Consider the following 25,306-nt stretch of genomic DNA (forward strand, 5'->3'; position numbering starts at 1 on the left):
ATCTACGCTAGAACTTTAACACATAACTACGACTCTAAAAAGATATTTTAATAAATGTTGAAAAAAACAAGTCCGCGTCTGTTAGTGTGTACTCGCGATTTACGTCTGCACCGATAATCGGTGCAAACACAGCCTATGATGTTTACAATAACGGTACGCAACAAGTCTTGGAGCCTTTTGTATGACTCGTCATAGTAGGTTACTATTACAAAAGTAACAAATCCAAATAAAGTAAAAAATATACTATAATCCGTTAAAGTTCTAATGATAATAGTCCACTCTTATAGTAAATTAAGATCGTTAGATCTAGTGAGCATGTAGTACTTGTATCTAACCTATATTATGTTTATAATTTCACACAGTTTTAAGAAAAAGTTATACAAAAAAACTATTACTGTGTCTGCATCGCATTGTCTTAAATTATGTGTTTTAAAAGGCCAGAATAGGTTTTACTATCCTCTAACTTGGTACTTATATTTTAAAGGCCAGAATATTAATTTTTGATATTAAACTGTTCATTATTTAGACTGTCTTTAAACATGTTTACCAGTTTATTATTAGTTTTTAAAAAAATGAGAATAATTTTAGAGCGGAATTTCCAACTAATTAAGAAATAGAATATTTATTTGTAATGGAAATTACTTTTTTATTTACACAGAATAACAAGGCAATAAACGACTTTCGGCGAAATTCCACAAATAGGAAATATGAAAGTACCTACAATACGAAATGAATATACAATAAAATATGGTCAATAAGAAATTAATGACAATATGATCAATGAGAGATAGGTCGTTTTCTAAAATGCATGAATTTGGCCTTTCTAGCTTTTGAGCCTGGCTTCACACGCAGAATCTACACTCGGTTTTATATATTTTGTTCAATAGTTCATTAAATAACTCATACACAATGCAAGCCAAAAACTTCAATAAGTATGTGGAGCGAGCTAGAAAGCCAAGTTTTTTCTGACGGACGTTGTCTATTGGCTCGCACATCTGCATTGCATTCGACATTGCGTTCGGTGACAAGATATTTAATAATTATAACAATATTGGCAGAAACCTAAGGGTGATGATCAAGCCCATTATGTCAAGCAATTCGGGCCTACTCCCGGACATTTACGCCATACGAAAAAATAAATAAAAAATTATAACAAGATAAGTCAAACACAAAATAAATATTATAGACATAAAAATTATTAGACAAAATAAATAAACAGTAAAGTTAAGATAGGTTGATAGTTTCAATAAAATAAAGGTCGTCGCGTCGTCACGATCGTTGGCTTATATGTAAAATTGTATTGTAGAATAAAGTAGCCAGACATATTATTATTATACTATAATATAAGTGATGAGTATAGTTTTTAGATATTATTCGAAAACGATTGTAGCGTTTATAAGTTTTCAATCCCCTGGCAGATTTGTTCGTGCAGTTAGTTTATTGATCAGAAAGTTAACCCCTTCCCAACACTATACAAATTGTCATCTTTTACAACTTTTAAGAACGGTGTTTAAATCACTTCCAAATTTAATCTCTAGTCCATCTCTAGTCGATTTTTTTGTTTAAGTATTTTACTGTATACACTATATTGTTAAAATTTGATCATTGACACATTTACACATTTTAGTGAATAACTTATAACTTTTTTTTTATTTTGTACATTTTACATATTTCGAGTAACAATAAAAAATTTGTGTTCGTAATCGTTGTTTTCCAGCTGCACAAATATTCAATAACGCGATTAAGTTATTTTCTTTAAAATATTTATTGCAGTCACCATATTGCCAACACCATACGTCAGATTAGGTTCTTCCAATCTGATTTTATTTTCAATATGTTTTTATCTCCAATGTAAAGTACTACTATAACATTGCTGTTTTAACTAAAAAATGTATGTATTTAAATCGTTTGAACCATAACATGAATGCAAAATATAAATGTTTTCAAATGAGGTAAAATATTATAAAACATATTATAAATAAATGATTAAAGCAAGATATAGGTAAACACTAGACATATATTCGTTTAAAACAATTATGAGTTCAGTTAAAATTAACGACGTTTTATTTTGCTTCATAATGCAACCGTTATATGTTATGAATAACCGTTATAAATACTGTGTCAAGATGAAATTTTGCATGATAATCTTGTTGATGAATTGTTAAGTGTAAAACTGTGATATAGACTATACGAATAATAACAAAATGTCAACTAAGGATTTATCAAGCAGGTATCAAAACGAATTAAATTGGTTACTACTTTGGAAATAAGATAACCTCAAACATTGATATATATGTAGCGTTCTAATGCTTTTGATGTTGTCTGAACTAATATATTATTTTGAATCTGAAAGAAGCATATTAAAATATATATCTGCTAACCATATATGGTAATTATATGACCTATGCATATGTCATTCGTTGACGAATGTGCCAAAATATTTAAATCTCTTTTTTAGGTCAAAGGAATACAAATGAACGAGTTATGATACATTAGGTAATGTATCTTTATGTTATTCAAATTAAATTATTACTTCTTTTAATTGATTCCAAACACGATTTTAAACTACCTAGCTACTCTTAACCAGGATGGTTATTTATTAACGCTTAACTTCGTTTTATCAGAACTAGAGAAATATAAAATAAATAATATATTATATATACAATATAAAATGTGACAAGCGCAATATGTTTAGTATAAAATCTCACATAAGTCAGCATTACATAGGATTGGAACCCTTTTTAATACCACATCATGCCCATATTGTCATACCTAATTTTCCTTCATAATATATAAATTCATTAAATGCATTGCATTAAAAAAAAAAAATTCTTTTCTAAATTATTTAACCGGTTTTTCCAATCTAATCATTTGTGTAAAAAAAAAAAACTTAAAAGGTGTTTTGAAGCAAAAATCTAAAAAATGTACTGTAATGGTATAAATCTAACCATATCAGTTATCAGCAGCTAATAGAAGAATGCAACGTTGAGTGTGTTTTAATTTTAAAAAATTTGAAAAGTTCCTATAACATAACATATTTTTGTGATCAAGACAAAACGGTATATAGATAAAAATGCTATTAATACGTCTATTAAATATTTAGTATAACATTATACTAAGGTAATATTAGATTTACCTTAATAGGAAATCCATGGGATCCGCATAACTTGTGTAGATACTACTTTCACGTTTTGTTCTAATTACCATACAACATCATAATGATACTGAACGAATCAATTATAGCTCTAAGTAGTAAGTACCTACACAGCACGGGATCATGTGTCTCCCATTGGCGCTGATACTTTTATATAGCTGCGACGACGTAAGGTTCTTAATTACAAGAAGGGGACACCGATCCTGGTACGAGTCCAATAACCATCAAAGGCGGAGGGTCAGAAATTATGATAACCATAAATACCGAAGATGTGTTCGGTTATTATTAAAAATTTAATTTTCAAACGCTCTGTGTTTAATATATTATTTGATTTACAATTTTTAATTTTTATACACTGGACAAATATAAAGAGAGCTAGGCACAGTTTGCCTGTAAATGCATACTACTGAACCTGCTATTGTAGACTGGGACAATTCATTAGACACCAGATCAACTAGCGGGATGCCGTCCACGGCTTAATGTTTTTTTTTGTTGTTACTTTCGGCGTATTAAATTACTGTACTGCCGTGCATAGCCCGGTCACTGGTGTGCTTCTCTTGTGGGCGCCACTTAATAAGTAATTATACCGTAACATTATATTTTTTTAAAATCATAATACAATTAAATAACTTTTAAATTATTTTTAATTTGGAAAAGCAAATGTCTTATTCCCCTCTACTTTTGCAAACAAAAAAAAAGGGTTTGGAATATAAATACAGTCATGAAAATAAAGTTATGCTAATAACCAGTCACAAGAAACCGTGTGTTATTGGATTCAATATAAAATCAGAATCAAGTGAGATCAGCATCGATGGTAAAGTATGACGTGACGAAAATGTATGGAAAACTTTGGTATTTTGTTGTTGGGCGGTTTGTTCGACACAGAGTCGCCGCCGTTTGATTCATTGGCCGTCAAATTTCCTATAGCAGTTTCCCAGGCGAAAAGAACTGGAAATTTGAATTTCACCACAAAGTACTAACACATTTATCACTCGGCGAAGTTTCTCTCTTGTGAAAAGCTGACCGGAGAGCGGTGGCGGCGAAACTCAAGGGGTGAACTCCGCTCCCCCGCGTATCTTTTTACCCTGAACGTATTTGGAATATTTATTATTCGAAAATAGGATATTAAGTGCCAGGATGTGTAATGCCGGCAGAAGGGATGTGTCAGGAGCACAGGAAGTGGACCGATAGGCGACGGCAATCCAGGAAACTGTAACACATCTTTTTTAAACGGGTTTACACAATTCGACATTCTGGCTGATAACATTTTTTACCCTCAACAGCACCCTTTTGCATGACGCCGATAAAAAAAATCGTGCACACGCACATGTTTTAATAACGGAAGCGATAGTGATTTGCGAATATGGTATTATTTTAATAAAATATATAATATTTGAATAAACAAAAAAAAAAATTAAAACTTATATCTACAAAAAATAAATAAATTCAAAAATATTGTAGTGGTTTAAAATTAATTCGGTATTAATGTATTACAGCAGTTGTTAAAAGAACATACATAAAAAAATATTTATGTTATTATCCGTTATAAAAATCAGATTCGATTTTATATATTTTATCTATTCCGTAACATTAAACTATGAATATTATCACATGAGTAGACGTTATATTTAATTATTATTAATAATCATTACCATATTCATTATTTTGTTCGGTAAGTCTTAATTTTTATAATGTTAATAAAATCAGTATAGAACTGTATATTCGACCTTCTAACAAATTATTATTACTTTCATATCGTTGAGATCATTTTTCTATCATTTTACGTTACAAGTTTTTACAATCAATTATTAACATACAAATAAATTACACATTATACAAATTACATATTTAACGAGTTTATAATATTATTATTTAAATGAAATATTAAAATAAACATATTACACAAATTACCATAAAGTATTTAAAAAAGAAAACATGTTAAAATTAATTTAACCATAAAAGTAATAACTATAAAATCAATTTTTACTTAAATATTTAACACACTAATTAAATGGTTTTATACGACTCAATAAATCATATTAAACCATACAAAAAAAATGTATGTGTAATACTAAAATCTGTATTCCTAATAATAACTAATTTATGTTTACAACATAGCAGTGATAAATATATTATACAAGCTGTCCGGACCTGGCGTTGCTCGAGATTTAGTCTGCCAGGGCTGAGTAAAAAAATTCCCATTCCGACCCCACCTTCATCCCCATCTCCATCCCCATATCTCATCTCTAATCTCTAATATCTTATTTCTTATTAGATAACAGCTTGACAGCGTTTTTGTGACACTTTTTTCGGTTATTATGTACTCTTACTCAAGGGTCTCAGTCCCGGTCCCAGTCTCAGTCCCAGATCCCGTTCCAACAATTAAAAGCTTGCCAGAATCGTGGTACATAGAATCGGCCTGTTCCTTTAATCATCACCTACTATTTGCTCGTGGTTACCATGGTTACAACTCAAGTGTTTATTTTGGGTTACCATGGTTACAAACATTTAATTTATTTACATTTCGTATTTAAAGTACAAAGTTCTTGTTTGAGTCCACCCTTAAGGGTAGAATTTTCGAAAAGTACTATGCCAGTTAGGTTTGCGGGAGTTTACTCAACAACTTCTCAAAGTTTCATGGCGATCGGATGAATGGTGTACTAATGCATAAAGGACAAACAGACAGACAGACATTCAATATAGATAATAGATTTTGATTTATTATCTACCTCTGATACTTGTTGAATGTAAGTAATAATATTTTACATAATTAAAGCGGATAGAATGAAATCTTAAATGATATACACGCATTAGATACTAACTGAAAAATAACCAATTAAATAAATTTTGGAAATTTTATCCTACAAGTCACACTAATTAATACTATATTTAAAATTAAAAATTATACTTATTATAAAATTATTGTACCGTATTTTGCTTTATCACGTATAAAATTTCGATATTTTGATAGCAGTCCAACAGAAACGGTTTGGAATTCCATAACTGTTATTGAATTTAAAACTTATTTTTATTCATCTTATGAAATTGTATTTATGTGCATTGTGCTTGAAATTCCAACGCGTTATTAACGGAAACCAGGTTCATTGATAAAAATCTCACGGTACCTATAATAATACTATTATTACATTATGCTAGGTATATATTGATAGATTTATGTGCAGATAATGGACAACTACGCAAGCGTTTCATTATTAAAGTATTGTAAAAATATGAATAACGTTGTTTTTCGATCACACGACTTGTGGGGTGGCAGTTACTGCAGTGGATCTTTAGTGCCTACCGACAAGTAAGACGGTAAATACGGACGTTCATCTTTTGAATTACAGCCAACGATGAAAGGAAGAGGAGATTGTTTGACAATAATTATTTTTACATTTTTTTATTAGGTAATGTATGTGTATTTGCGGTTTAAGAGAGCCTGTGGTCGTTTCATTCAATTTACGTTTCGATTGACTGCTCATCGAGTGAGCGAACAGAAAATAAACTCGTCATATCAATAGACCCCAGGATAGCTGCTGCTATTGAATTTTTTTATTTACAATACAATTCACCAGCAAGCAGTGTAGATACTCTGTTACGTTGCGAGTTTTTTATTAACAAAGTCAAATATACACCTGAAGTAATTGTGGATATTTCAATTGAAAAAAAAACATATAAATTAAATACCTATCGACGGCACCATGATTGGCCACCGCTGACAAACCCGGATGAAATATTTTATTAAAAAGTTGAATACCGCGTGAGGCATAGCGGTTGTTGTTATTGTATGACGAGCATTTTATAGTAGCTGTCCCGACCCCACGTTGTCCGGGATTTAGTTTGCCAGGGCTGAGTAAAATAATTACAAATAAGATTAAAAAAAGTCAGTACTCCAGGCTGTATATTGTAAAGCTTTAACATACCCCGTCTCAGCTTTTTTTTTATCTACATATGTACATTACATTATATTGATCCCGGTCCAAGTCCCAGTTCTAGATCCAGTTCCAATCGTGAAAATGTTTAATAGTGTCCCAGAATCGTGGTACATAGAACCGGCCTGTTCCTTTAAACATCACCTACCATCGATCACCATGGTTACCATGGTTACAAACCAAGTGTTTATTTTTGGTTAGCAACGAAAAATATTTCTTATTTAAAGTACAAACGTCGTGTTTGAGGCCATCCTTATGGGGGAAATTTTTAAAAAGTACTATGCCAGAAACCTTCGCGGGAGTGTACTCAACAACTTCCCAAAGTTTCATAGCGATCGGATGAATGGTGTACAGTGTACTAATAAGCATAAAGGTCAGACAAACAGACAGATATACATTAACTTATATATACAAAAATTGTTTAGTGGTATACTTACTATTTTTTTTTTAATTCAGTTTAAACAAAGCTATACTTTTTAAATTTACTTACTACTGAAATAATTGATAAATAATTGAAGCAATTTATCATTTATTTATTTATTAGGTATTGCATAACACATTTATAATATGTTATAAAAGTAATTAATACTTTTATAAATAATTAATAAGTTATCATTATTACTTTTAGAAAGTAAGTAAGTAATCAGTGGCGTAGACAGGAATTTTTTTATGGGGGGGGGGGTTCATGGTTGGAAAAAAAACTCATTAAATTAGTTTCACTTATAAAAAAATTTGTATTTTTCTTGGCTTACTTGCTAATTCATCCAATACTTTTTCAAGTATTGCAAAAAAAAAACACTAAGTTTATTTCACTTTTTAACACTTATAAGTTATAACAAAATATCTATTTTTCTTGGCTTTTTGGCAAATTCATCTCGAAAATAGCTTAGAAGAACTAAGCCATTTAGACGATCCTGTTTAAAATAAGTTAGATGATTAAAATACCATTAAAAATCTTGTATGATTACAATTTACCTCTTTCATAGTATTTCTAAGGTATGTTTTTACTCTTTCAACAATTGTAATTTTTGTATTGATAACTGATATGAGATAACAATTAAAACAACTAACGGTATTATAAAATTTAAGTATTAAGCTAAATAAAGTGTAAGGGGGGGGGTGAACCCCCCCCCCCGGGTCTACGCCACTGTAAGTAATAACTGTATACAACTGTAATTTATTAAATTATAGAAAACATTAAAATAATGATGAAGTACCTTCATATTCTTATACTTATTTTTCTGTAAGTATGTAGAAAAAGGAACATTGAAAAATGTTCTAATTTCAATATTACAGCCATAGACTCAAAGCGTAATGGCTTACGTATTCTCTTTTTTTTGACACTTTAAGTAATTCTAAAACGGTAAAACTCACACGTCTTAAAAGTTAAAACTTCGGAGTTAGTGAATTACATTATTTTAGTAAATATGTTAAATAATAAAATATTTTCAAGAAGTACAACAGCTTATGCTTTTAAACGGTATTTCGATATCAGTATTCAGTATTAAGTATAGCTGTTAAGGTCTTAGTTAAAGTTGATTGAGCTAAAAATTGTATATCATGAATAAATGTGATGTGTCTAGTATTTGTTAATACGTATTCATATAAACATACCTATATACACGTTATGTGCATACGCACATATTAAAATACACGATGGCATGTGAGATGTCTTTATAGATAATAATATTATAATCATATAATGTGTGTATAATATGTACAGCATTATGCATGACAAAATAGTGACTCCGTGGTAGTGAGTGTTCTGTTGAGTGTATTTAGATGTTTCAGATTTGTGTTGATATACGCGATGCTGGTAAGTTGGTGGCGTTTTTTAAGAAATGAAAATGTGACTGCCACCGTAACATAACCCGATGGTCGTAAAATAAAAACTCGTTTAGATAAAAACAACGTATAATAAAACCCGTAGGACACCCATGTGCCGTTGTTTAAATGCCACCCATGATCGAGCAATTACACTTTTTCTAGTTGCTACTTACTACTGACTAAAATTAAAAAAAACAACTAAAATATCGACGAGACCAAAAATGCATAAATATAAAATATATTTTACAAAAACTATAATTGCGGAAGGGCGCACTAAGGTAGGGCGCACTAAGGTTAATTTGAATAAGATCTCTATCCAATAACAGACAGCTAAAAAATAATTCGGATTATTAAAAGTATATACCCAAGTAGTTACCTTATTAGGATTAATAATGTGTGAGCAATATGCAGTTTTTTATGACCCCGCTAAATTATACCGGTGATACGATAACAGCTATTGTGACTAAACACCATAGATATTGAATACTCTGTAATAACGGTTAATACTGAAAAACGGTTTACCGATATTATTTGGTTGTACCTACCAAAATTACATGCTTGGAATTGTAGGGCTGGCTACATTGAGTTTTATTGCATTACACAGTATAACATTTCGAATGTTTTGATGTTTTGGCTAAAATATTAATACACTACTTTTGAATAATAATAATTCTAAACAAATATGCTTCAAGTCAAAATAGTTTAACACTTTTACGGCTTTAGCTGTTCCGGCACTATACACCTCATTTTAAAATTTGTGCATAGATACATGATATAGGTATGATGTATCAAATATCTATACATATAGGTAGCATATATTACACAAACCGTCCCCGCGACCTACACGTTTTCAATTTTCAGTATAAACATTCTGCAAGCGTACTTTCTGTGCGACTAATATGGGTTTGTATTGTAAATGAGTGCACAGAAGTGTTGACGATTTACGATTGGTTTTCTCGTCGTAAACTCTTATCTCGACCGCCGACGGGAAACGAAACACGAAAATCGAAACACATAATGTTATCGCGTTTCGGTCGACAGGACCCGTGCTTAGCCGGGCCAAACGAGCTTGTATGTATTTATATGGAACACACCGCATGGTCGTACGTAGAAGGATGACCTCTCCGGGACGCGAACAAAACTTTGACGGCGTATCATATTATTAAACATTGTACACGTTATATTGTTGTGTACTTAGACGGGATACGACAACGGGTGTATAATGTACTTTGCAAACGCTAATTTCCGTTCGCGACACATACGAATGCGTATGTTGGCGGGCTAATTCCGGTCGCCCTTCCTTGGCAGATTAACACCGCGTTATGCATGCAAACGCCGTCGTGTACCTAACCTAACTGTACGGGCGACGTCTACCGGATGCAAGCGAAACGACCCATTGTGTTGTGTGTATCCGTGGTGGAGATTTGAGAGAGGGGCATTTTCTAGATTTTCGCCCGGTGACAATATCCCGTGTCTGCGAACCGAAAACGTTTATATGGCTCGAGAATATGACAGGAAATGGGGCTTTGAGTGAGCACACGACCGGGATGTGAAAAATCCAATCCCGGGCCACCGCCATTTCCCCGGACCAAAAACGAATATTCCCGTCACGATTCGCCGTCGTCATATTATTATTGTGTGCTGACACTGTTCCAAACGCACCCCGTAAGTTTATCGCCAATAAAAAAAAAAAATGACGACCGTAAGACATCAAGTGAACCACCACCACTCAAGTAGGTACCTCAAGTTATGTTCTCGGTAGCCCGACCGACACTTATAATAGTATTGATTATAGTTGAAATTTGACTCGGTGGGCCGATCTATAATAATGAGGGATGTATAATATGTAGAATTAATTTTGGTCTCCACAATCGATTTAATTATTGTTGTCGTCATCATTTTCATTATCAGCATAGCAAAACACAATAAACGGAATTTTTTTGTTTTTAAAAATTTGAATATTTTATAAAAGCTTAGCGCGAAGTACCCGATTGAGTATGAGTAGTTCTGGGCTAGATATTAGTGAGACAAATGTTCTACTCAAATTTTATTTAGTCCAAAACAACCCAACTCGGTTTTGCATCGAAGCTAAAATTCCCTGTAAAATTTCACATAAAAATGTCATGTTATTTGTTACACGACAGATGAATAACTCTGTAAATAGTATTTTGATTTATGTGATGTTCATTACTTATAAGCGCGTATATATTAATATGTGTAATGAATTATAATATAAATGTATAAAATAATAGTGTAATAGAGTACCGCAATAATATATTATTATTATTATCATATACAGTCATACAGATACATCTAGAGGTTTAGTGCCAGAACAACTACTTTAGTTTACTGCACCGCTAGATGGCATCACACAAACGTAATTCGCGTGATTTGTTTTGTGTAATGTGTATTTATAGACCCTTTTGGTTTTTAACTTGGTATCAGAATTTATTTAACACCTCAATTTTTTTTTTAAATTGAGGTGGTCTAAAAAACGTACAAAACCAAATTCAAAAATTAAACAATTAGGTCAGTTCTGATTTCAGCAAAAAAAAAATTATAATACTAAATACATATTTTTAGAAATGTATTTACAGAATCATTGAAAATACCACAAAACAGGGTATATTTAATGAATAATATTTTTATAACCACATTTTGCAAATAGGACGCTAAAAAAATGAACTCGAGGCGCACAATATACGAGTTTAAACTTTTAATGTTACATATTTTCGGTTACAATAAATATGACACTACAATCTCTGGCACACATACACATTCAAGGCCCCTACAAGGGAAGGTCAGTGATTACTAGGGTCCCGGTATATATATATATAAATGAATGTCTGTTTGTTTGTCCTTTATGCATTAGTACACCATTTATCCGATCGCCATGAAACTTTGGTAAGCTCTTGAGTACACTCCCGCGAAGGTAACTGGCATAGTACTTTTCGAAAATTCTACCCTTAAGGGTGGCCTCAAACAAGAACTTTGTACTTAAAATACGAAATATTTTTCGTTGCTAACCCAAAATAAACACTTTGTTTGTTACCATGGCAACCACGGTACTCGAGCGAATGATTATTAATTTTATGTTGTGGCCAAACGTTTTTTAGTAGTTTTTTAATATTTTGCGTTAATCAATTGTTGGGCAATAACCATTCATTTAAGTATGTTCGTTGTGGTAGGTGATGATTAAAGGAACAGGCCGATTCTATTTACCACGATTCTGAGCAAGCTTTTAACTGTTAGAACGGGATCTGGGACTGGGACTGGGGCCCTTGAGTAAGAGGGGATATAATGTAGATCCAAAAAAAAGTTGAAGAGTTGATCTTACAGCTAAAATTTTACTTGTAAATGTTTTTGATATGCCTTTATTGTATTTGTTACCAACTTCGTAGCTTCGTTTAAAAGTTCTAAATCTGTTGACAATGGAAGAAAAGATGGCTGTAAACATGTAAAATTTATCATTAATTCATGAAAACATGAAAAAAGTTTATTAATTTTATTTATTAATAGATCCAACTTTCGATAAACAGTAGTTACACGAAATAAACTTTCTGGACAAGTTAAACTTTGATCAAAACTTAGTTCATCAAAATGATTTTTCGTAACTTTATGGCGTTTGTTTAGAAATTCTGTAGAGATGGACAACTTTTAGCAACCCGTGTCACTTGCCCGATGGGTCGAATACAATAAAACCACAGATTAGAGCCTCATTTGATTGTAGCGCCTCATAAGTAAATCTTATGAGTTACTCCATTTGTATTGCTATCATACACTGCTAAATGTTATTATACGTATTGCTTATTCGACACTGTTAGTATCACATGACACTCACATTCTGGTCTGGCGTATGGATGCGCGACGTTTTTACCTACTCGTTGACGGTATTATGTCGGGATAGACAAGGCACGTCAAAACACACTCACGGTGTATTTAGTGGATATGACCACCGAAACAAATGGCCGTGTAAGAGCTAAGGGGGATGTTTTTCGTCGGTCACCGCTAAAATTTCGTGTTCAAACAAGCACACGTGGAAAACGCTCGCAGGACCACACCGTAGTAAGTATACTTAATGTTATGTGTTCGTGTACGACGTTTACATTACTGATATTTATTATGAATGTCCCTACGACGAAATTGTATCGTTCGTATTACTGTTTGTTTTTTCCTTTTTGTAAATAAAAAAAAAAACACCACACCCTAAGTGACGAGCAGTAAACAGTTTTATTTATAATGGTAGTTTTTAACTGGTAAAATAGAATTAACAATTGCTGAAACTATTTTGATACCTCCTTATTGCCCCTTAAATCCGTAAACGTATTAATTTCTGTTACCCCTATTTATTTCACATTATTTTTTTCTAATTCGCATAAATTACTTTAATCTACTCTAAAACACAGTTTACTTGCTACTTCCATAATTCCCAAGCTACCTACTAACCCATTTATTTAAAATTCTATTGGATCTAATTGATCATATGCCTATACTTATCTAGCAATTATCATTTCAGCGGTCAGCCACCTCCAGTTTCCTTTCATCTCTTTTATTCAATTAACAATTATACCGCTAATAACTTTTGGGTGTCTCGCTCTTCTGGTTCCTTCCATTCTTGCATGCATTAAACTTTTGGACAATCTTTAAATGTAGCCTTCTTATCTACTACATATGCGAAAATAGTTCTTCCAACCACTCTACATATTTATTATACAAAAATCTCAACGTTATTTTTTATGTATTATAATATTCAAAAAGTTGGTATGCAACTAACAACTTGTAGATCTTTATATTTGTTTAGTAGCAAAATTACAGTATTGTTTGACATAATATTATGTGCAATATACATTATAATATATTTATGCCATGCATTATCACTATTGATCAAAATTGCTAAGGATATTGAATTATTGAGAGTTTATAAAACACGGTGTATTAATTCATACGGTAATGATTATCGTAACAACTGCATTTAAATCATACACATGTTGGAAACGATCGAATTCGAACTATTAATAGAATATAGAACAATGAACATCAGTCTACAGGACTTGTTTAGAAATGTTAATAATTAACAAAGGGTCATAATGATCTTTAACATATTATTTTAACGCCAATGATAAATTATTTATAAATATAATATACTATATAGATTTATATTTTACAGACATAATAATTATTGTTTATGATGTGACGTTAATTGGTATTGTCATAAAAACATTTAACCAGAAAATATATATAAACGATCGACGCATACAAGCTATAATCCACTCATCAATATAAAGAAATATAAGAAAATATAAGATTTTTGTGTGAAATTACTAGGCTAAAGTTTTCACTAAACAACTACATTAAAATAAAAAATGATTCGAACAAAAAAAACTATACACGAGTGTCTAATGATTTTTCGAATAGAAAAATTATTCATCATTATTCATTTTGTATAAAACGTTAACAATAATTATGCTCTAGTCTTACACAAATCAACTTAAAACTATTTTGACATGACTGAAATTTACTTAAAAACTGTTTGTCGTATCTTGTCTATATTCCCATGATAATAAATTGCCCGTCCTTTAAAAGTTATCTATAATGTTATATTTACAATGTCGAAGGGTTTGATGAAGTGTTAAGCGATATGTGAATAATTTTTATCTAGATGTATCTCTTATTTAATTCTTATTATTCGACTAAATAATTTATTTTATGTGTAGTCAACATGTAAATTAAAGTGTTACTACAAACCTTATAAATATTTGAAATAATAACTATTTATTTATTGTTTGCGGTTATATTTTTATAATTGTTATTTGTTTAAACGTCTAATTGTCTAATTATTTATAGTAACTTTTTGAAAATTTACATGACTATTATAATAAATGTGTAGGTATTTTTAACAAAACATGCTTATTTTAATCATCTTTAAAAAAAATAATAATAACATTCAAATTATAGAAATGATTATAAATACAATTTTTAACTATTTATGAAAAAAAAGTTATTTAAGCTACATTTTCTATTTATAAATTAAACGGTTTATTTTTTTATTAAACAATTTTTTTTAAATAAATTTAAAATAAACTGAGATAATATGTTTTCTATAAATAATAATTAGTTATTACACAGATTATTTATTGTTTTTTATTGTTTATTACTTATAAACCATTTTATACGCGAAAATAGTTCTTTGTTATTTGTGGGGAAAAAATGTAATTTAAATTTTGCCCAATACTGATTTGGTTCGATTAATCCGATATGATCAGAAGGCGTGAATAAACTTTTAGGACTTAATCAAGTAAAAAATAATAGTTATTTGATGGATTGGATATGCTGAACGACTTTGAAGGCTAAATCTATTTAGCTAACTTTATATTATTCTACTATTTATTTATTACTTCTATCATGTATACTATTTCTTATATGACAATTATTGTCCTTTCGTAATTTAATACATATAAACTAAAAAACAGTATATATTATTAAAAACTTTCATATACTACATACTAAAATCATCCAATGCTCTTACACCTTATAAAATATGTTTGTGTCAAATTTAGCGAACCAGTAAAGTTAAAACTGTATAAATCATTTTTTTTATTTCGATTGTAGAATATAGTGTACACACTGAACACCGATTAAAGTATATTTACGGTACAGGTGTAATCCAACGACAGATTTAGTGATGCCAGTTTGTGAATATTAGCCATGTGGCCAATGTCACTACATTTGTTCCCACGAGCATACACGCGACACAACTATATGTGTATATACACACATCACAGTGTATCCCGTGGGAACACACGGCGTCTTTTAAAAGCACCTCGTTTCGGGGTATAGGTCTAATTTACATTGGTTCCTACTCGGTAACAATTTATTAATATATTTTTAAAATCACATGACACTATTATCCGGGTCGGTTATCAGGATCGCCCGTTTAACAATAAACCATAGTTATATAAATATTAATTACATTATACATACAACGTGTTCCATCTTACGTTAACTCTTTTGTGTTATAAAAACATTTTGTCCCGAAAAAAATAGTGTCCACTTACCAAGTGAATCATTAGTAATTATTATTATTCGTTTTATTCAGTACTTAAAGTATAAAATAAAATGTGTTCATAAAAGAGACCAAAACATCTCAAATATATTATATGCAATGATCTAATCAATAAATTGTAATACCTACTAATAACTAATAAATAATAATTTAAAAAATTTCTCTGATTAAAAAAAAGATAGAAACCAAACTAAAAATAACAATAGCTACATTATCTACCAACTATTATTATTTAACATAATATACATGCGAATGTGAGTTTATTTTTGTAAGTACAGATTTCACTTTTTATGTTCAACAAAAAAGTTCTAATTTTATAATAAAGATATCAATTTAAAAAAATGTATTAAATTTGCATTATTAAAGAAATATAAACACCATACCGTGGAAACAATTATTACATATTTTTTTGGTTTATATAATTTAATTTTTATATGTCCTTTGAAGAAAAAAAAGTATAAATATAGAGGTCGTAATAAGGTAAGAAAATGGCCTTACAGATCTAGCCATAGTTCTAGGCGTTAATTATCATATACTTTACCAATTCTATTCTAACTTAAATAATTATAAAAATATAGAAATAATACAAAATTCATTTATATTAATATTCGGGTATTTTAAAAGTTTTTTTTATTGAGTATGCTGTGTCAAGTTTTAATGGCTTTAGCTTTGGTTCATAATAATAATTCGACAATCGCCCCCCCCCCACCCTTTTAGGATATGGTTAAAATCCGGTCATATCGGTGTGAACGACTGATAACCAATATAGACTATACTGTTTTTAGCGATGGGACATATTTGTATTATTAAAATATTGGTATTTTAAATTGAAACATAGCTATTATAGCCAAAAATCATGTAAATATATTATTATTTGACGATGTCATATTAATTTTACATAATATTTAGTGAGCGTTTAATCGACTGGTTATATTTACTGCCGAAAAAACAAGCGTTGTTTGCATGGTTGAAATATACAGGTTATTGCAAATCGTCTTGAAATGTTATTTTCGGAAATAAAATGACAGCGTAAAAGGGATATCAATTGTATTATATACTTTATTATTCCTATATATTATATTACCGGTACACATATACTTAATTTTAATTGACTGCTCATTATGCTGACATATTCGTTTTTATCATCGAATATTTGATGAATAAGAGGTATATGTGTAATAACCATGTATATTTCAATCATGGTTATTAGATTAAAACAACGCGCTATTTTAAGCGATCACCATAAGACATAAACAATAAGACATAAATAATCCCATATAGGAGTGCCCATATTGTATACACGGTTTGAACGCGGTCTCGGAACGCCATGTTCAATTTATGTATTTTAAATAACGATATCGATAATTTGGAATACATTTCTATAAAAGAATATTTCTGCTCATCAATAAATTGTTATAATTATAGGAGCGCGGCCGTATAGCTTATATAGTTGGATTTTGCTTTTTTGTTATACGTCGGTTTTTTAAGACATTATCGTTATCATTATTATTACATGATAATAATGGGTGATCGGTCGTTTGTTTAACTTTATTATATTAAAATATACAAGCGTTCCGGATCCACGTGGCGCGTTTGTATTTATAAACTTTAAAATTAATAACGTGTAAGTTCGTTTGGGGCCGATGGTCGACGGCAGATAACCCTGGGTGCAGACTCACTCGGCTCATGTGCGCATAGCGTATAATACTATACAATATATAATATGAAATAGGCGCCACAACATAATATTATTATTCCAACGGTCGGCCATCTGTTTTGGATTCGGTGCCGGCGTTGACAATCCGTTCCGTTCCATTACGGCAACGCGGACACCTTTTTATTTGTGTTTTTTTCTTCAAACGAATTCCAGACACCCAAAAACCAAAATCGATCGCCGTCAGTCACGCTGTACAACTTGCATGTACTTATACAACTTACTTGTTTTTAATGACCGTCGCAATCGGTTTACGCGGTGTAGTAAAAAACACTAAATAATATGCCGTTTTATCCACTGGGAGGCACACCTTACGGCAACACGAGACGTGTGGTCTGTTTTATTTCATCCAAACCGACAAATGATAACACCGAACATCTAGGATTCTTGATATTGTCGAAGTCAACGAAACTATAGCATTTTTTATTTGGTCAATTAAATTAATAGGTACAAAAATCAACTCTTGACGTGTAAATTGAACCAATACCTATCGTCGAATATTGGAAGCAACTCGAGTTGCTTGTACGAGTCGACCTATTTGTATAATTATTGTCGTTAAGAACAACCAACCGGCGTGTCTTAATACGATTTTTAACTACACTGATTTATTCAAAATAAGCTCAGTTGTGGTCATTGTAAAATGTAAAGTGTAAGCATACGGGGCATATGTAGATAAATGGTGATTAAAAATCCAAAATCTGTTGTGTTTCATTCAATTGTGTAAAACTCGTAGGTACATTGACAATTATTATTAATAAACATATTATATTAAAATTATCCCAGACAACAAAAATACAGGGGCGTAGCTAGGAATTTGTTTTTGGGTAGGCCCATTATAAACCATTAATAAACAAAGTTATTAATGTTTATTCTTATTAATAATAAATTTTTGTTCTTTATATATATATAGAAAATTTTGGGTAGACCCAGGCCTACCAGGCCTACCTACTGGCTACGCCCCTGCAAAAATATATTAATATTTTCTAAGCGCTGTTACAACATATTGTAAAAATATTTTAGGTACTACATATTGTAAAGAATCAATATTTTGTCAGGAAATCGAATATTTGCAATGTATGTTTTAATGTTTTAAACGTAGTTCTGAACATTTATTCTTTATTGTTGCGTTGAGAACATTTTTTTTTTAAATATATTTTTTGATTATATTTTTTTAGAAAAAAATTTAAATTTTGTTTAGATTATAATTAATATTATAACAAAATGTATAAAATATATATAGTATTTTGCTGTCTGGGATATTTTACAAAAAATTATCAACTTTACTTTTACCCCATTCTGTAAACATCTGCTATGGTTGTCTAAGTAGGAAAATAATTGAACTATTGGTGAAATAAAGTTAAGAACAAATGTCTAGTATAATTTACATAATATGTTGGTTAAAAGCCAGTCGTCGAGTCGAAACAGTAAATAATTTTGGAGATGGATATACATTTAATTGTTTAATAGCTATTATAAAAAATGATTGAAGTAAATCATATTTAATTATGAAATTGATATATGTTAAGAATTTCAGAACAAAATAATTTTCTCTATAATTTTTCTATTTTTAAAAATCATTAGTTTTTGTGGAGTTGAGGCAGCCACTGAATTTTAGATTTCTTTATGGTTACATCACTAATGTGAAAAAAGTATCGATGGAACTTTTTAGATTTGTGTAATTTTCGTACATTGAGTTGTAGGATTATTGCAGTATTTAAGAGGACGCCACTCCGTTTATTTCTAAGCAGTAATGTATAGGCAAATTTTTGGAAAATCTTATTTTATAGTTTGAACTATATTGTATACCAGGGTTCCGTTAACCGTTATTTATTCGTTCAGTTCAAAATTATGTTCATGAACGTTAACTAGGAATAACGTTATAACTTTTTTACCCCGAGAACGTTATATCGAATAACGTTTTAAATTTATTTGCTCCGAAAATGTTATAACAAAAACGTTATAACTTATTTTACCCCGAGAACGTTGTACGGAATAACGTTTTTAGTGTATTTGTTTCGAGAACGTTATAACGAAAAACGTTTTAAACTTATTTGCTCCGAGAAAGTTATAACGAATAACGTTTTAAATGTATTTGCTCCGAGAACGTTGTAACAAAAAACGTTTTAAACTTATTTGCTCCGAGAACGTTACACCGAATAACGTTATAATTTGTTTTACCCCGAGAATGTTAAAACGAATTTTGCTAAGTTAGGTTAGGTTAGCAGAAATAGTGTTAAAGAATAATGTAGTAGACATTTTGACTAGTAGATAACCAGTTTTAGATCACTATTTTTGCTAACCTAACCTAACTTGAATTTGTTTTAACATTCCCGGGGTAAAACAAATTATGACGTTATTCGTTATAACGTTCTCGGAGCAAATAAATTTAAAACGTTATTCGGTATAATGTTCACCAAACATATCCTAATATTATGTTATTGTGAGCTTTATTTTGGTGAACGAAATAATTGAATTTATAACGTTATATTTCGTTACGTTACGGAACCCTCTTGTATAATTATTCATATCGTAATGAGGATTCTTTATTGATGCTCTTTTTTGTCAAACTATCACTGTCTATAGGATATATGACAAATCACCAAATGTTCTTCTTTGTTTCTTTCTTTGAGGTTTTTATTTTTTTAACATCTATACTCACTGTATTATAATAAACAAATGAAAAAAAACAAACTTTATGAATGAGTAACTTGGATTGTGTTTAAGTTATTACAGGTAAAGTTTTTCTCTATGTACTGTAAACATTTTGTAATTCTTGTATAAGGAAAACTCAAAAAATACTTTGTCTCCCGCACAACGAGTTTTACGACCAAAATACGGATGGTGTGGAGTGCTCTTAACTATTAATTGAACTTGGTGCTGTATCACATCGCATTAGAAAACAAATGCTGTCCGTTCCAACCACCCATAAGCTCTGTTTTTTTGGGGAAATTTTTAAATTAAGAAGTAAATTGAACAAATTATATGTATCAATAGGCGTGGATGTTTAAATATGCGTCCAAAAGATGTCAACCTATATCGATTTAATTATGCATATCGGCTCTTCTATTTAGGTATAATTTTACGATATACGCTGTGGCAGCCGGCTTAATAATTAACCGATAGTAAATAATTATTATGGTATTTTTATTAGCGTCGATATTTCATAAAATGTAAAGATCTGATCGCCAAGAGTAGGAGGTGATGGAGTAGGAGGAGGCGGCAGTGACTAAGGCGTTGAGCCATGTGCTCGCGGTTTCATTGGTCGGGAGACGACGAATTCTTAGGACGGGCAACGTCGGCGTCCGTGGGTCGAAATCTGGGTCCCTCCATACGGACGTCACAACCCGATCGACACCGTCTGGGCTCACTGATCCTAAACGGTTCTTAGTCTCGGCCGCGGTCTAGTCGTGATAATAGTATTCTGGCACCATGACGTCGTCGTGTAGACTTGTCGACGATAACGCCATCGCCGAGTTGACGGACATGGACTGCAGCTATTACGCAGACTACGGGCTCCACCCAAATGCGGATTACCACCTGACTTACCACGACTTACACCAGGGGGTAAAAAACGACAACTACGCGATCGCCGCCGACCCTTACTATAGTGACGGATATGACGCGTACTGCGGTTCTTATTACGGCGGGCCGTACGACACGTCTTCTTACGGCAGTTGGACGCAGGATCAGTACGCGCAGCCGTCGCCGGTGGCCGATCCGGCGGAACAGCCACATAGCTACGGATGGACGACCACGCCGCTTATAGACTGCGTGGCCGAACCGAAAGCCCGGCTGCCGGTTCCGTTCTGCGACAGTTCGGTTGCCGACGATCCGTTGCTGCTCCCGTTCCAAGCCGATTCTACTGACCAGATCTTGTTCAGTAAGCGCTTTCAACATTTTCGACTAATTCTTCTTCATCATAAAAATATGATCGACCGACCAAATCCTTTCTCTACATTTAGCACATTTCTCTATCTGTATCACTTCTAATTTGTTAATCAAAACTGACTACATCAACTTACTATTCTTTATCAGTTTACTTTTTACTTATGATTTATAGGTAGAGGCCTATATGTAATTAGATTCATCTATTTTACCCATTTTACACATTTAATTCATTAACAAATTTAATTTATTGCTGGATTAATTCATTCTCCTCTTTTTTTCAACCTGCCAACCATCTATATCTGTTTTCTTTCTCTTATTTCTCTAATCATTGGTTCAACTTCTAAATGACCCCATAGTTCTATGTAACGCTTCACATTTATCTCATTATTCACTTTTCACTTATTTATACAATACGTCCAATCTAAATATCATATATACATAATCTTTAGTATTTAAATATTGCTATTTTACACACCAATATGAATGAATAGCGTTTTATCTACCTCAATTCCTATTTCTCTTATACTTTACCAAACTTAGATTATATTGCTGACTTGAATAATACAACTATAAAATGTAACGCTATAATGAACCACTCAACAGTCGCTAAATGATGTATTAAGGTTGGTTTACATGTCCAGTTAAACTGCGCAAACTAATTAATGGTCTTTTTGGGCAGTCAGTTTGCGCAATTGAACCGACTAAATTATTTAGGATTAATGCACGTTCTGATTTTTACTTTTTTATATCAGTTCTAATTCTAAACCCACAATATATCCGTTTACACTCTCCAAAAACTGTGCGATTGTACAGTTTTTCTTCGGGCGCCGCCTGAACACGTTTTTTTGTTTGCTGAGTTTAAATGAACATGTAAACCACCTTAAGGAACTAAAAAATGTCTATAATGGACGTTCATGTGATCTGGCATACGTGTTCTGTTAACAGTTAAATATATTCCCAAATCATATTATCCAATGTTTCTCTTTATCGCTTTTATTTAATTTTTAATACTCCTGTCCTCGCTCATCCACTAAGACTATATTCTCCGCAAACAGTAGTGGCTAATAACAACCGATGTCTTAGAACTCTTTCCTTCTTCAGATCTATCAGCAATCTGTAACCTTTGGCATTCTATCACACGATAAAATTACTTACAAAAATAGCTTCGATGCGAATCCGTAGGATATCAAGATAGTAGGAATATCAATAAGATCATTTTCAAGGCAAAAATTTGTTTAAAATTTCATTTTTTAGATACGATACGATTAGATACGGGTTGATACGATAAAGTTGATCATCTGTCTTGCCTAATAATTCCATTGTTACCGATATTGGCAAATCAACAACAAACATTTTTGTCTATTGTCATATGGCTTTTTATTTTATATTATTCGGACATTATTCGGATCTGTTGCCTGTTGTTTCACTTTCACACAGCAACCTAGAAATTTACTACGGCCGATGTGCAGTTTTCTCCTTTTTTTGGTTTTCTTAATAATAAAAAGTCTGACTACAGATTTTCGATAAAATCGTATATCTCATAGCCTCATTCTAGATCTACCTTTACTCCGATTTTCAGAGCCTAAGTCCTAAAATTATTGCTAAAAAAGCTAAATAAAAAAAAGTTTCCACCCCTTCTGGGATAAAGGGTTTTTATATATTTTTTTAACAATACTATATCAAAAGAATATTCCATACAAATTTGGAACTAATTCGAATGTTTTGAGAAAAATTATAGTGCACCGTAGTTTTAAGTTGAAGAATAAGTACATTTTTTGGGAGTTTTCACAATTTTGAAGGGGAAAGGTGAATTTTAAATTTGTTTAATGCATTAATGTACTTTTTAGGTACGATTTCTATATGAGGGAGTCCATTCAGCGGTTTGGAAGATACCGTGGGTCTAGACGCAAAAAATAAAAAGACATTGTAAAAATAACAATTTCTTAGCTCTGTATCGAAGCTAAAAATGGTATACGTCAAACTGGAATCCTAATAATTATTTTATTAGTTCTGGTCTGGTTTCTGCTATGTTTTAGGTTCTTAAAAACACATAAAATACATTTTTCTGGTCCGAATTTATAGTTAGCAAAACAATTCTATGCCTTCACCGGTTCCAGTTTCTTACATATTATGTAGAATAACATTTTAGGTTCCCAAAACTAGTATTATAGGTTCAGTTCGAAATACACAAGGTTCAATTCAAGCAATTATAAATTATAAATTATTATTTATAGAAATGCCTTTGGACGAAAAGACTACGATAAACAAGTGTAAAACAACATCTTTAAAGAAGAACATTTCCAGTAGAATGTCTTCAAACCAGAAACCAAGAGCAAAACGAAAACCACGCGTTCTCTTTTCTCAGGTACTTAGTTAAATATATATTTTTTTTTAGCACAGTAACAAAGTTAAAAGTAAAAGACAGTCTAAAGATTTAAAACTATAATAATTTGATCACGGTTGATAATAATTATTTTTTAATTTCAAATAATTCTTAAAGTGGTTGAAGAAGTTTTAACTTCATTTCCTTTGACATTTGTTCGTGTATGTATTGAATCTCGTCAAAAAATTAATTATTTTAATCTATAATAAAATGTTTTTTGAATATAAATAAAACTATTGATAAGTTTACTATACGACTCAGAAAATTTAATATTTCGTTTTTTTTTACACTACTGGAGATAAAATAATGTACTTTTAAAATATTACTTACATACAAATTACAAAATAACTTTGTAATAAATTAGATTTACATCACATTATATTTTGAACTTCAAAATGTATAACATTTTCCCCCCTAATAGGTTATAGGATATTAACGAAATCATAAATGAAATATGATAAATAAGAGTTTGGATAAGAAAAAATACTCGGCCCCCCTCTCACTTTCCATTTACAACACTTTTTTAAGATAATTTATCGCGACGAATTGACATAATCTTAACATCCAGTTCATTTAATTAGAAGTTAAAAATGCATATAAATTATAGGAATACTAGTAGTTAACTGGTTTTTTCATATACAGTAATTCTATTTTTTGGGGATCCTTTTACTTTTAAGTAGGAACTAACTTTAAAAAACACATCTTGAGATATAGCTTATTTTGTTCATTGTCAAGAACAAAACACATAATTAATATGGTGTTTAAGTTTTGTTGCATTGATATGTACTTGCTTATGAATTGACATGTAATCATTCGTGTTTTATGTATAGGATGTAATATCAGAACTCGAACACCGTTTCAAACAACAGCGTTACTTATCAGCTCCTGAAAGAGAAGTAATGGCATCCAGAATTAGACTGTCTCCAACTCAAGTCAAAATATGGTTTCAAAATCGTCGATACAAAAGCAAAAAGCTTGTAACAGAAGATGGCAGTACAGTATCGGAAACCAAAAGACCTCCTAGACGACAATTTCCGGTTATTAAAAGCTGTTACAACGAGTACACAAATTTGCGTACAAGCAATCAATATTTTATTCATAGTAATAAATATGTTAACACTAATATTTAAATAATAATAATAGTATTAAGCCAATCATCTTGTTTTTGTTGTATAAAATTTTAAAAGAGAATGTTATACAGTCAGCCATGTTAATATTTTTAAACAGAACTTTAAAGTTTATTGTAAAATCACAATTTGAGTTTGACTTCTTTAAGCTAAATTTATAGTATCCTGTTTGTATAAATTTAACTACTTTGCAACTAGAACTGAGTAAAAACTAAAAT

At 31.1% G+C, this 25,306-nt stretch overlaps 1 protein-coding gene across 1 annotated transcript; it reads left to right on the forward strand.

Annotated features, from left to right (window-relative positions):
• Nucleotides 1–21,119: 21,119 nt before the first annotated feature.
• Nucleotides 21,120–25,067, forward strand: LOC126839365 (homeobox protein Nkx-2.2a-like; the record flags this gene model as incomplete). The annotated part of the gene is made up of 3 exons (XM_050574655.1): nt 21,120–21,570; nt 23,813–23,943; nt 24,792–25,067. Coding segments are annotated over exons 1-3 (858 nt in total), but the record flags the coding sequence as incomplete, so codon positions are not given.
• Nucleotides 25,068–25,306: the final 239 nt, after the last annotated feature.

This window comes from Adelges cooleyi, unplaced genomic scaffold (assembly GCF_023614345.1).
Source record: "Adelges cooleyi isolate 19-005CV unplaced genomic scaffold, UGA_ACOO_1.1 ACOO_flye_CR_arks_rails_tigmint_CR_PRNA_30, whole genome shotgun sequence".
Taxonomy (NCBI): domain Eukaryota; kingdom Metazoa; phylum Arthropoda; class Insecta; order Hemiptera; family Adelgidae; genus Adelges; species Adelges cooleyi.